Raw genomic sequence first — 14776 nt, forward strand, 5'->3', positions numbered from 1 at the left:
GTGGATTGGCCGTGCTAAATTGCCCTTAGTGTCCAAAAACGTTGGGTGGGGTTACGGGGATAGGGGTGGAGGTGTGGGTAAAGTGCTCTTTCCAAGGGCTGGTGCAGAGTCGATGGGCCGAATGGCCTCCTTCTGCACTGTCAGTTCTGTGACATCTATAAACACAGTCTCAGGATAAGAGGCCATTTAAGACTGAGATGAGGAGGATTTTTTCATTCAGACAGTGGTGAATCTTTTTTTGTCGTTTTAAAAATAAATTTAGCGTACCCAATTTTTTTTTTGTCCAATTAAGGGGCAATTTAGCGTGGCCAATCCACCTAACGTGCACATCTTTGGGTTGTGGGGGTGGAACCCACACAGACACGGGGAGAATGTGCAAACTCCATGCGGACAGTGACACGAGGCCGGGAGCGAACCCGGGTCCTTGGCGCCACAGGCAGCAGTGCTAACTACTGCGCCACCTTGCCGCCAGAGGGTGGTGATTCATCGTAATTCTCTACCCCAGCGGGCTGTGGGAGCTCTATCAGTGAGCACGTTCAGGACAGAAATCAATATGGATACCATCAAGGGATGTTGGGATAGTGGGAGAAAATGGTGTACAGGTCGGTGATCAGCAATGATCTGTTTGACTGGCAGAGCTGGCCGGGGGCTAAATGGCCTACTCCTCTCATGTTCCTATTCCAAGAATGCTCCTTTTATCCCAACACTGCCTCTTGCCTTCCAATCCATTAATAATATCGATGATTACAAATTGGAATCTTCTGTTTTAATAGAATAAAACCCTGAGTTCAGTCGCATCACTTCATTTCTTTAAATAAGGGTTTTTCAAAGTGCAGGCCGCAATCCATAGGTGGGTCACGGGTATGGGTGTCAGAAGGGTCGCGGAGCGATCAGTCGTGGTGTTTCTGATCCCGAAAGAAGCACCAGTGGCCATTACCAGCATTTGAAATTATTTTTTTATTTTTTTTTTATAAATTTAGATTACCCAATTATTTTTTCCAATTAAGGGGCAATTTAGCGTGGCCAATCCACCTACTCTGCACATTTTTGCGTTGTGGGGGCGAAACCCACGCAGACACGGGGAGAATGTGCAAACTCCACACAGACAGTGACCCAGAGCCGGGATCGAACCTGGGACCTCAGCACTGTGAGGCGGTTATGCTAACCACTTGGCCACCGTGCTGCCCTAGCATTTGAAATTATAATGGTTGCATTATCAGCCGTGCAGTCGCCTGATCATAATAATAATCTTTATTGTCACAAGTAGGCTTACATTGACACTGCAATGAAGTTACTGTGAAAAGCCCCTAGTCGCCACATTCTGGCACCTGTTCGGATACACAGAGGGAGAATTCAGAATGTCCAATTCACCTAACAGCACGTCTTTTGGGACTTGGGGTAGGAAACTGGAGCACCCGGAGGAAACCCACGCAGACACGGGGAGAACGTGCAGACTCCACAGTGACCAAAGCGGGAATCGAACCTGGGACCTTGGCACTGTGAAGCCATAGTGCTAACCACTGTGCTACCGTGCTGCCCACGATAAGAGGCAACAGTGAGCAAGTCACGTGCCCTGCAAGTACACTTGACGTCAAGCACCCTGTACGTACGTGTTTTTGGTGCAAAATCACAGGGGTGAGCTTCTTCCATTTTCTACATGTGAAGATGGGTCATTTTGTTACAAGTAAGAGACGGCCAGAGACATAAGTAGCCGAGTACCTACTGGCCAGGATCTCAATTCTGAATCTGTTGGAGAGAGCTGGTCAGGAGAATCTAGATCAGGACAGAGCAGTGCTAGCATTGGCTCTATGTGAGCTGCAGGGTCTCCAGTGAACAGCCGACAAAGAAGTTTGTCAAGTGTGCATACAAAACCAAAACTGCTGCATGTACTCCATGCTGCTATGGCACATTGAAGAAAACAGTGTTAGTAAGTGAACCTTATTCAGTGCGCTCCTATTGTGCTGATCAGTTTTTGTCGCTACTTTCCAGAGAAGAAGTTTCAGATTTTAAAAAAGAGGTGGGTGAAAAATCCTTTTGGGTTTAAGACCACAGAGTCAATTATAAACGTATAGTTGACGCCAAATGAGGAGACTGAGCTGCTGCACCTGACCTGTGAAAGCACATTAAAAACACACCATTTCCATGAGGCTGTCAGCATTGTGGAGTATCCAGTGCTGAGTAAAACAAGAATTTTGTTGCTATTGCCCTTCAAAAAGAAACAAACAAAGAAAAACAGGGGAGCAGGAGCAGTGTATTCAAAAGGCGCCTCTACTCTTCATGACCTACATGTGCGAGGTTGGATTTTCCATTCTGACAAAGATGAAGACGGCACAAAGGAACCAGCTGAACTCTGCATCTGATGGGTGCATTTGCCCTCTCCTCTTGTGAACCTGATTGGCGTGAGATCGCGAAGCTCACCTGTCACACTAAAGGTATGCGAATGTGATTTATGTCGCAAAGGTCAGCAGGCGTGGATCACTAAGGTCAGCACGTTCGGCAAAAGTGGGCCCTGGGAAAAAAAGTTTGTGAAACACTTCTTTAAATGGTCTGAGCATCTTGGCATACTGCTGCTCCTGTGTCCCTATGTTTCAGTCATGCAGCGACATTTGAATTCAATTTGCATTTCCACAAGGGTAACAGAAACTCATTATCATTTACCTGGAGGTGTGAATAGCTCTCCTACCTCCTCAGACCTGGGAGAATTGGAACCATTCAGGTTATTGATTAGGCATTCAAAAGATTAATTACTTTGGCTAAAAAGACAATGGATGGGACCAAGACCCCACACTGACTGAGCCTAACCCAATACCTCATCTGGAAACATGTTTCAACAGTTTGTGAGGGCAGCCATTTTGTGTTTTTGGAAGTGATAAGAAAACATTTCTATGCAGCAGTGTGGGAGGCAGTAACAGCGCACCGCTGAAATGGCCAGGAACCCCCAAGAATATCCCTGAGAGACATCAGAGGGGTTTTCACTCTGCCACCAAGAACCAAAGGGGAACGTATTAATAAATCCACTGCTGTCCTGCCAAAGCATTCCAGGCAATCTTTAAGTGTCAAAACCGCAGGACTAATGAGGGACAAGAAACCCTGGGCAGGATTCTCTCAGCAGAACTCAAGGCCCCAGATCACCTGTCGGATCCTCGTAAAGTCACAATTACATTTTGAGTCTTGCCTTCATCTTATTCTACACCCACCCCCAGCTTTGAGTATTACAACTGTAAGCATGTAACCTGGAGCTTTTAGGGCCAGAATTTAGTGCTGAATGACCATGAAAGTGGGACTGGAGGTGGCTGGTCCTGAAAACTCTTGTGACCGGCTGGCACGCCAGCTTGCTGGCATGGACCCACCCAAGGACCATTACAGAAGTGCCTGGTTGCGCGTAACAGGTAGCCTATTAAGACAATTAAAGGCCATTGAGATCAATGCTCTGAGGTAGACTGAAAGTTCTCTGTGGAATGGCAGGCCCTGAGACAGCCAATGTGACAAAAAAAATGAAAATCGCTTATTGTCACAAGTAGGCTTCAAGTGAAGTTACTGTGAAAAGCCCCTAGTCGCCACATTCCGGTGCCTGTTCGGGGAGGCTGTGTAGTCGATACATTGGGATAGGGCTTTGGCAGGGCCAGCGTTCCAATATAGACATAAAAATTAGGAGTAGATGGCAGCACGGTGGCGCAGTGAGTTAGCACTGCAGCCTCACGGCGCTGAGGTCCCAGGTTCGATTCCGAATCTGGGTCACTGTCCGTGTGGAGGTTGCACATTCTCCCCGTGTTTGGGTGGGTTTCGCCCCCACAACCCAAAAATGTGCAGGGTAGGTGAATTGGCCACGCTAAATTGCCCCTTAATTGGAAAAAATAAATTGAGCACAAAAAAGAATTAGGAGTAGGAAAAAGCCATTCGGCCCCTTGAACGTGCTCCGGCACTTGATATGCAAGATTGTTCTGATTGTGATCTCAACTCAATACTTCCTGTACTCTATAGCCCACATACCTGGATGGTCACATCTGCGGTGACAGGCTGCCCTGTCAAGGAGTTCCCCCTCCACAATGGATGCCTGGCAGCTCAGGCTTCTTTATTATTTTTCAAGTTTCGAAGACGTCTTCAGCGGGTTTTTCTCTCTCACTTTCACCTACCTACAGCTCCCACTTCTGACAGTGGAACTGCCAATGTTTCAGTGCTACAGGGCCCCATATAGCATATCGACCCCCAGGAGCCGCCTCCTGAGGGCACTATCTCAGACTAAAGGCACGATCTTTTAAAACAGAGATGAGGAGGAATTTCTTCAGCCAGAGGGTGGTGAATCTGTGGAACTCTTTGCCTCAGAAGGCTGTGGAGGCCAAATCTCTGAGTGTCTCCAAGACAGAGATAGATAGGTTCTTGATTAATAAGGGGATCGGGGGTTATGGGGAGAAGGCAGGAGAATGGGGATGAGAAAATATCAGCCATGATTGAATGGCGGAGCAGACTCGATGGGCCGAGTGGCCTAATTCTGCTCCTATGTCTTTTGGTCTTATGTGCAAATCCCACACGGGAAGTGACCCGGGGCCGGGATTGAACCTGTGTCCTCAGTGCTGTGAGGCAGCAGTGCTAGCCACTGCGCCACCATTACTTCCCATTTTTAATAAGTTTGAAATCTTTGTCCAACCTATTTCCCATAATTGTTTTAATCAAGACTTGGCACCTCTTCTATTTCTTCACTTAATTTTTCCAGAGCACCACATTCTTTCTGGGTAAAGCCACTTTAGGAAGAATGTCAGACCTTGGAGGAGTGGACAGAAGAGATCTACCAGTACGGTAACAGGGATCGGAATATTAGAAAAACTGGGATTTTTCTCTTTATAGCAGAGAGCGTTAAGAGTTTCAAACCTTCAAATGGTGCTGATAGACTAAATATGGGGAAACTGGTCAGTATTTCCATCCCAATATGGGACATGAATGAAGGTGGCTGGGTGCATAGTTTTGTGTTGCCAGCAACGTGCCTGTTTACTCGACTGCCTAACCCGCAGACCACCATCAGTAAGGATAAACAACAATACCTCCTCCACTATACCGGGGCCCCGTAAGGCTGTGTGCTTAGCCCCTGTACACCCTGTACACACACAACTGTGTGGCAAAAGTCAGCTCCAACTCCATCGCTGCCTTGGGAAAGCGGGCAGCTTAATCAAAGACTCTTCCCACCTGGGTTATTCACTCTTCCAACTTCTTCCATTGGACAGAAGACAAAAGTCTGAGAACACACACTGACAGATTCAAAAACAGCTTCTTCCCAGCTGTTACCAGACTCCTAAATGAACCTCTTATGGACAGACCTGTTTAATACTCCACACCTGAATGCATCACCCGATGCCTGTATCTATGTATTTACATTGTGTATTTTATGTTTGCCCTATTATGTATTTTCCTTCCCTAAAGCAGGGGTTGGTTTAGCTCACTCGGCTAAATCACTGGCTTTTAAAGCAGACCAGCAGCACGGTTCGATTCCCGTACCAGCCCCCCCCCCCCCCCCCGGACAGGCGCCGGAATGTGGCGACTAGGGGCTTTTCACAGTAACTTCATTGAAGCCTACTTGTGACGATAAGTGAATTTCATTTCATTAAAGCACACCAGTGAATCAGATGTGTTTTTACAATTGATGAGAGTTTCATAGTCACCATTACTAAGACTAGCTTCATATTCTAGATTTTATTCATTAATTTAAATTTCACTACCTGCCATGGTTGGATTTGAACATGTGACCCTGGGTCCTTTGAATGACTAGTTCAGTGATATTACCCCTGCACTACCATCTCCCCTCAATGTTATGTTACTTCATGTTAAACCAGAGGACACAGATGTAACTAAACAGATTTTACTACGTACTCTCCTAAAGCTCATAAAAGCTCATTTAATTGAAGGAGGAGGAATCTGACTGTTTATATTTCTTGAATCCCACAAAATTGTTCGCAGTGTATGAGTTAATACTTGGAAACCACACAAAAAAAATACCAAACCGAGTTGAAGACTGGTAATCCAAAAAGAAAATCTTATTTGTAACATTCAACTGATTGTCATTATTGAATCAAGTATTAAATCGCTAAACTGAACCAGCAGGCTCCAAGACAATTACTCATATGGTGATCAAATCCAGGATGTGTATGCAACAGAATGCTTGTCTTCCCAGTTTTAAGAATCCCTTTTCCTCTTTCCGAAGCCATAAACAAGGAACAGAATAATGAGCGGCTGTATGCCAGCTTCCCTGAACAGGCGCCGGAATGTGGCGACTAGGGGCTTTTCACAGTAACTTCATTTGAAGCCTACCTGTGATAGTAAACGATTTTCATTTCATTTCATTCAAGTGTCAATTTCAAAAGGATTGAAAAGCGAGGTTCAAGTTCAAGAAAGTAAAAAACTGTAAGCTGCTTGGCAACAGAAAGCGATCCCAAGGGATTCAACGTCTATTATTTTCCAGGCAAAAAATCAAAACAGGACTGCCCCTAAAGCTCGCAGTCTCCATGACTTCTATAACAAAATGATAATGCAAGGTGAACAATAAGTCACATGTGCTATTGTTTGGCACCTTGCCTGTTATTTGAACCACTGGAGTCTTTGTCACACCAACAGAATGGGAATGTGCCGCAGCAGGGCTGAAGCCAAGGTTTCCATAAAACATTATTCCAAGAAAGCTGAAGAGGGACTGGAGTCAAGGTCTTCCTATGTTCTTCCACCCCCAACTGGATCTGGTTTTGGATTTCATGGAAAAGTGGCTCTGTATCAGGCGATAAAGGGTTCGCTTCTGAGGGGTCCTTTGAGAGGTCAAACAGTAAAGGTGGGTCATGGTTGGAGATGCAATGTCCGTGACACCCGCAGAAGTTCTTCTGGTCGCAACTGTCTACTTCAGATTTGGGGGTGAAAAAATGAGCCTTCCACACAGAATCACCTAAAAAAAAGAGAAATTGAAGAATTGAAATAAATCCTTGAAACTAGTGCATCGTGGTATGTGGTGTCACTGATAAAGCCGCCACTTATTGTCCATCCCAAGTTGTCCTTGATAAGGTGGAGGTGAATACTGTGATGAATGTAAAATTGTTACATGCTTATTGCTTATATTTGTGGCAGTCATGTTATTAAAAGCCTGGGTTAGGTATATATTTGTTGCAGTAATATTATTGAAGAATTTAGGTTAAGTTACCCAAACTGTGAGTCCGCTAAAGTTGTAATTAAGAAGTCGTAAAAGGTGGGCCATGATTGATTCTAACACTTTACCTGGTTACAGATGAAGGGCTATTGGGACATTGTTATGATTGCTGGAGATTCCCTGGTGAGTAGATATTTTATGAGGGGTAGTATTTAGTCCTAGCTAAGCAGGTCATGTGACATTTAGTGGGATACAAATTACATAATTAATGGGAGGAGCCAAATCTCTCTGGAGTTTGCAGTTTGTCATAGGATTTGAATCTGAATAGACAGAAGGACTTTAAATTGAATGAAATGAAATGAATGAAAATCGCTTATTGTCACGAGTAGGCTTCAATGAAGTTACCGTGAAAAGCCCCTAGTCGCCACATTCCCACGCCTGTTTGGGGAGGCTGTTACGGGAATCAAACCGTGCTGCTGGCTTGCCTTGGTCTGCTTTCAAAGCCAGCGATTTAGCCCAGTGTGCTAAATTAAATAACAGTTTTGCCAAATGCGGCTAAGTTGAGCAGAAGTGTACTGGTTCTGCTTTTGAAAGGGTCTCTTTCTCCAAACGTCCCTACAAAATTAAGTAATCTGTTCTGTTAACTTTATTGATACGTGGCATTTGAATTGTATTGGGTTGCTTAATTGGAGTTAGTCACAGGTACAGACAGTATGTTTCCTATTTTCTTTGTGGTTAAGAACTGTCTGATAATTGTAAAGCAATTTTCTATGGTGGAAATGTGGTTAATTCTGTGTTTAAATTAAAGTTGCTTGAACATAAAAAATATCTATTGGTCAAAGTCATCACTCCTGGGGTGAAGTATCCTTTCTTCACAGTTTTACAAATTTTAAAAATGTATATGGGCTTCTTGTCTTGTATCTTAACAAATGTTGAGATCTGGTCGGTATTATAACAATACAACTTCTTAAAAGAGCGGCTTGTTAGGCCACGTCAGGGGTCAGTTAAGATCAGTCACATTTCTGTGGATCTAGATTCCAATGTAGGCCAGGTAAGGTTGGCAGATTTCCTTCCCGAAAAGATATTTAAGAACTTGTCACCGGTGACTTACGGTGACAGCCAGCGGGAGGCAGCCGCACACTTGGGCGCTCCCGCTTGGGAATAGAAATTTTGGGGTTTATTACCCCCTGGTCCCCGGGGCAACAGAGGCTGAAAAAGCTGTAAGAAGGCACAGGGAGGAGAAATTTCCAAGATTGGGAAAAAAAGGCCGTGAAAAAGGGGGTTAATGAAAGTCCGCTGGTGAGTGGGAAAGTCAGCACAGGAACTGTAAGGAAAGCGGAGGCTGGAGCTCCAGGGGAGGCCGCATTGCTCACAGCAGAAGAAATGACCAAGGTGATAGCTGTGGAACTTGAAAAACAGTTCACAAAACACATGGAAGCGATGAAGAAGGAGATGGGGGCGATACTGAAAGTGCTGGTGGAGGAGGCGATTGTCCCGGTGAGGGCAGCGGTATCAAGTGCAGCGGCTAAGGTGCGGGAGCAGGGTGAGACACTGAGAGACGTGGAAGAGGCATTATCGCAGCACAATGATGAACTCACCTCGATGGGGAAGGAGTTGCGGAAGGTGATAGAGACGAACAAGGGTCTCCGAGCCAAAATGGAAGACCTGGAAAACAGAGCCAGGCGGCAGAATCTGAGGTTCGTGGGTCTGCCCCAAGGGATGGAAGGCCTGAGGCCGACGGAGTATTTTGCCACAATGTTGGCGAAGCTACTGGGGGAGAGGGTGATCCCTCTTGATATGAACTGGATCGGGCTCATCAGTCGTGGAGGTCTATACCAAAGGCGAGTGAGCAGCCAAGAGTAGTAACTGTGTGTTTCCGTAAGTATAGCGTGAAAGAGAAGGTCCTGTGCTGGGCAAAGCAGAAGCGGGTGGTGCACTGGGCTGGAGCTGATATACGCATATACCAGGACTTTACGGTGGAGCTGGCGAGGAGGCGGGCTGCCTTCAGCTGGGTGAAGAAGGCGCTGTACATCAGCAAGGTGCAGTGCGGCATAGTATATCCAACTAAGTTGAGGGTGACCTACAAATCCAAGGACTTTTATTTTGGGACGGCGGAAGCGGCGGAGAAGTTTGCGAAGGCAGAAGGACTGTGGCAGCATTGCGAAAATGGGACTTAGAGCGGGTCGTGTACCGATGTAGCCTCTTGTAACTTTATTTTTTCACTGCGTGTTGGTGTGTGTACTAAATGAGTCGACGCTGTATATTTGGACAAGGGAAGAGTTGGGACTTTCATTTGCAATGATGGTTCTTTGGGGCTTGGGTGTGTATGATGGGTTTGTGTGCTAAAGGGGATTTCCTGGGACCGGGTAAGGGGGAAGGAGACCCGGGCGGGGGCCTCCATGCTGGCCGGTTTAAGCCGGCCAGTGAACGGGAGTGAGGTGGGGGGTGGGGCTGCGGCCATCGGAGCCTGGTAGAACAGGTTTGGGTGAGTCTAGCCGGGGTGAAAAGCTGGGGGAAGGAACCACGGTTGGGGGGAGGAGTTTACAAGAGGAAGTAGGGGAGAGGAGTCTGGGAGGGGGGTGGGGGTTGTCTACAATTCATGGGTGTCATTCATGGTACTCTTTCGGGGATTGGATGGCGTTGAATATTATGGGGGTGGACTATATATGTCAATGGTGACCATGGGCGATTCCTGAATCCTTTTTCCTTTTTTATCACCTTGGGAGGGTTTGTTTTATTTGATGTTTATATTGTCAGGTGGGCCATTGTTTGGGGGTTGGTGTGAGGATGGGATCGTTGTTGTTGGTAGGGGGGTTGACATTGTTTTCGTTACCGTTTACCATTTGTTGGTTGGGTGTAAATTCTGAAGAAAATGTGAAAATGGAGAATAAAAATATATTTTTTTAAAAGAACCAGGTGGGTTTTTATGGCAATCCAGTCATTTCGTGAACACCATTACCGATGCTAACGTTTTTATTCCACGTTTCTTTCTTTCAGCAATCTGAAGTTCCAGCGATCTGAATTACAAATTTCCACGGCTGGTGGGGCTGTGATTTCATGAGTAGAATTTTAGAAAGCCATAGGGGTGGGTTTGCAGGTGGGGAGGCCGTTAAATTCCTTAGGTGCCCTACCCGCCACTGACCCGCACACCTCTGACCTGGCCGTGAGTTAATGGACAATGTGTGAGACCTCTGGTTGGCCTGCCTGCCCTTGTGACAATTGGTGCCCTTAAGTGGCCAATTGATGGAGGAGGGTCGCTGATGGATGGGAAGCTGGACAGGCAAGTATGCTTGGGCCTTGGGCAGGAGAGGTGGGGGATGCCTCCTTCACTGACTCCCTTTTCCAATCAGAGGCACCCCCCAGGTCCACCCCCAATGTGGTCCCACCCCCCCCTGCGCACCCCAATCACCCCCACACCCCCAACTCACCTGTCATCCAGCAGTGTAAAGAATATACTACTGTACCCCTTCAATGCAGAGTAGAAGTTTAAAATTCCATGAATAATTGCATTAATGAAGGGAATATATAACTAGTGACCCGTACAGCCATTCACACCAGCTGGCTGCGTGATTCCATTTTTATATTGGAATAGTTTCCAGAAACTGAACACTTACTGTCTCGTGGATGCCATCGTACTGCATTTAAAACATTTCCACAGTAATGAAATAAAAACTCATGCTCCGAACGGTGTGTTTCACCTTCTAACAGTGGCATCAAGTCCCGTCCATCTATTACCCTAGTAAGGCATAAGTTAACAAGCAACATTTCAATAAAATGAATGGTATAATTCCCTATCCACTTATATCACATTCCTTTCATGGAACCACAATGCCAATAATTAGTATCCCCTCGCATAATGAATCATACATTCGCAAGAGAAATTGAAAAATTGTGAGGCTGACTTAAAGCCCCCAGAAAGTGTACTGTTCTCAGAGAGCTCTGACAAGCCATCTATAAGACTATTTTCAACCCCCAGGCACAAATCCAGATATATCTTCACCCTCCCCTTCCCAACTATTTTCAAGCCAATCGGTTGACAATTTGCCTAGCAGATCAGATCAAAAATGACAACATTTTGTGGCCCAATCCCCTTCCATTTTTTAATGTCAATAGGGGAAATTCAATCAGTTTAATCGCACATGAGCTGTTCCACTGCAGAGCGCCGATGAGACTTGCATTATGCTAGCCCACAAGAAAGCAACTGCAATCTTGGTGTCAGCTTCTTTGCAGCAAAGGCTGAGGAAGTGGAAGACCCAAAGTTTAACTCTGCACGCACAGGAGAGTGTAATCGCAGTGTAACCAGTTTGCGTTGGCATTGTACATGTTGACAAAATAACTTCAGAATGGAAATGCTGAGAGAAGCTGCGACAACATCAGTGTCGTCAGTGTCCCTGCTGATTTCACCTGTGGGAAGTGCACCCATTTCCAGCTCCTCAGAAACCGTGTTAGGGAGCTGGAGCTGGAGCTGGATGAACTTCGGATCATTCGGGAGGCAGAGATGGTCATAGATAGTAACTTCAAGGATGTAGTTACTCCGAAGAATAAAGATAGATGGGTGACGGTGAAAGGGTCTGGGAGGAAGCAGTCAGTTCAGGGATCCTCTGTGGTCGTTCCCCTCAGTAACAAGTATACCGTTTTGGATACTGTTGAGGGGGACGACCTATCAGGGGTAAGCCACGGTGAACGGATCTCCAGCACTGAGTCCGACCCTGTGGCTCAGAAGGGAAGGAGGGAGCGCAGGAGAGCAATAGTTATTGGGGACTCGATAGTTACAGGGACAGATAGACGGTTCTGTGGCAGCGAAAGATACTCACGGATGGTATGTTGCCTCCCGGGTGCCAGGGTCTGTGACGTGTCAGACCGTGTTTTCAGAATCCTTAAGGGGGAGCACTCACAAGTCATGGTACACATCGGTACCAACGACATAGGTAAGAGAAGGGACGGGGATTTAAAACAGGAATTTAGGGAGCTAGGGTGGAAGCTGAGAGCCAGGAAAAACCATGTTGTCATCTCTGGTTTGTTGCCGGTGCCACGTGCTGGTGAGGTGAGGAACAGGGAGAGAGTGCAGATAAACATGTGGCTACAGGGATGGTGTAGGAGGGAGGATTTCAGGTACATGGGGGATAATTGGAGCACATTCTGGGGAAGGTGTGACCTGTACAGACAGGACGGTTTGCACCTGAACCAGAGGGGCACCAATATCCTGGGAGGGAAATTTGCTACGGCTCTTCGGGGGGGGGGGGGGGGGGGGGTTTAAACTAATTTGTCAGGGGCTGGGAAAATGAGCTGTAGTCCAGAAGCCAGTGTTGAGAGTAGTGAGGTACTGAGGAGGGTATCAAGGTCGCGGGCGTGTACCGGCAGACAGAAAGGTGGGTTGAAGTGTGTCTACTTCAATGCAAGGAGCATCCGGAATAAGGTAGGTGAACTTGGAGCGTGGATTGGCACTTGGGACTACGATGTTGTGGCCGTTACAGAGACATGGTTAGAACAGGGAAAGGAATGGTTGTTGGAAGTTCCGGGGTATAGATGTTTCAGTAAGAGTAGGGAAGATGGTAAAAGAGGTGGAGGAGTCGCATTGTTAATCAAGGATAGTTTAACGGCTGCAGAAAGGCAGTTTGAAGGGGATCTGCCGACTGAGGTAATATGGGCCGAAGTTAGAAATAGGAAAGGAGCGGTCACATTGTTAGGAGTTTTCTATAGGTCCCCAAATAGTAACAGAGATGTGGAGGAAAAAATTGCAAAACAGATTATGGATAGGTGTGGAGGTCTCAGGGTAGTTGTCATGGGTGACTTTAACTTTCCAAATATTCATTGGAACTTCTATAGGTTGAACAGTTCGGATGGAGCAGTTTTTGTACAGTGTGTGCAGGAGGGTTTCCTGATACAATATGTGGATAGGCCGGCACGAGGGGGGCCACATTGGATTTGGTACTGGGTAATGAACCGGGCCAAGTGTTACATTTGTTTGTGGGAGAGCACTTTGGGGATAGTGACCACAATTCGGTGTCTTTCACTATTGCAATGGAGAGGGATAGGGCCATATGGCAGGGCAAGGTTTATAATTGGGGGAGGGGTAATTATGATGCGATTAGGCAAGAATTAGGGAGCATAAGATGGGAACAGAAACTGTCAAGGAAAGGCACAAATGAAAAGTGGAGCTTGTTCAAGGAACAAATACTGTGTGTCCTTGATAGGTATGTCCCTGTCAGGCAGGGAGGAAATGGACGTGTGAGGGAATCATGGTTCACAAAACAGGTTGAGTATCTTGTCAAGAGGAAAAAGGACAGTATAAGGATGAGAAAACAAGGTTCAGTAGGGTCACTTGAGGGTTACAAGGTCACAAGGAATGAGCTGAAAAAAGGGCTTAGGAGAGCTTGGAGGGGGCATGAGAAGTCCTTGGCAGGTCGGATCAAGGAAAACCCCAAGGCTTTTTACTCTTATGTGAGAAATAAAAGAATGACCAGGGTGAGGGTAGGGCTGCTCAAGGACAATAGTGGGAACTTGTGCATGGAGTCAGAAGAAATAGGAGAGGCGTTGAATGAATACTTTTCTTCAGTGTTAACCAAGGAGAGGGGTCATGTTTTTGAGGATGAGAGTGTGATACATGTGGGTAGGCTGGAGGAGGTAGATGTTCTGAGGAAGGATGTATTAGCAATTTTGAAAAACCTTCAGGTCGACAAGTCCACTGGGCCAGATGGGATATATCCAAGGATTCTTTGGGAGGCAAGGGATGAGATTGCCGAGTCTTTGGCTTTGATCCTTGGGTCCTCACTGTCCACCGGGATAGTGCCAGAGGAATGGAGAGTGGCAAATGTTGTTTCTCTGTTCAAGAAAGGGAATAGGAATGACCCTGGTAATTATAGGCCAGTTAGTCTTACTTCGGTGGTCGGTAAGATAATGGAATAGGTCCTGAAGGATAGGATTTATGACAATTTGGAAAGATGCAGCTTAATCCGGGATGGTCAACACGGATTCATGAAGGGTAGGTCTTTCCTCATAAATTTGATTGAATTCTTTGAGGACGTAACTAAGTGTCGAGATGAAGGTAGAGCAGTTGATGTTGTATACATGGACTTTAGTAAGGCATTTGATAAGGTTCCCCACGGTCGGCTCATGAAGAAAGTATCCTTGGTGTGGGATAGAGGGAAATTTGGCCAATTGGATAAGTAACTGGCTATCACATAGAAGACAGAGGGTGGTGGTGGATGGAAAATTTTCAGACTGGAGACCAGTTACCAGCGGTGTACCACAGGGATCAGTGCTGGGTCCTCTGCTATTTGTGATTTTTATCAATAACTTGGAGGAGGGGGCTGAAGGGTGGGTAGATAGATTTGCTGATGACACCAAGATTGGTGGAGTAATGGATGAGGTGGAGGGCTGTTGTAGGCTGCAAAGAGACATTGATAAGATGCAGAGCTGCGCCAAAAAATGGCAGATGGAGTTTAACCCTGATAAGTGAGAGGTGATTCATTTTGGTAGAAAAAATTTGAATACGGATTACAGGCTCAACGGCAGGGTTCTGAGGAATGTGGAGGAACAGAGAGATCTTGGGGTTCATGTCCACAGATCTCTGAAGGTTGCCACTCAAGTGGATAGAGCCGTGAAGAAGGCTTATAGTGTGTTAGCGTTTATTAACAGGGGGCTTGAGTTTAAGAGCCGCGG

General features: G+C 46.3%; 1 protein-coding gene across 4 annotated transcripts in view; it reads right to left on the minus strand.

The window, feature by feature from the left end:
• Positions 1-5866: 5866 nt before the first annotated feature.
• The window catches only part of LOC119977627 (arylsulfatase H-like), a 55627-nt gene continuing 46717 nt past the window's right edge, over positions 5867-14776 (minus strand). For 3 of the 4 annotated variants that reach the window (XM_038818771.1, XM_038818773.1, XM_038818772.1), the window contains exons 10-11: positions 10729-10850; positions 5867-6916 (exon numbers count right to left, since the gene is read on the minus strand). In XM_038818771.1, coding sequence (XP_038674699.1) covers positions 6543-6916; positions 10729-10850 — 496 coding nt within the window. In that variant the 3' untranslated portion in view covers positions 5867-6542. The remainder of the gene's footprint in view (positions 6917-10728; positions 10851-14776) is intronic. The other variant, XM_038818774.1, reaches the window with a different exon arrangement.

The sequence above is a fragment of the Scyliorhinus canicula genome, chromosome 14 (assembly GCF_902713615.1).
Source record: "Scyliorhinus canicula chromosome 14, sScyCan1.1, whole genome shotgun sequence".
Lineage (NCBI taxonomy): Eukaryota > Metazoa > Chordata > Chondrichthyes > Carcharhiniformes > Scyliorhinidae > Scyliorhinus > Scyliorhinus canicula.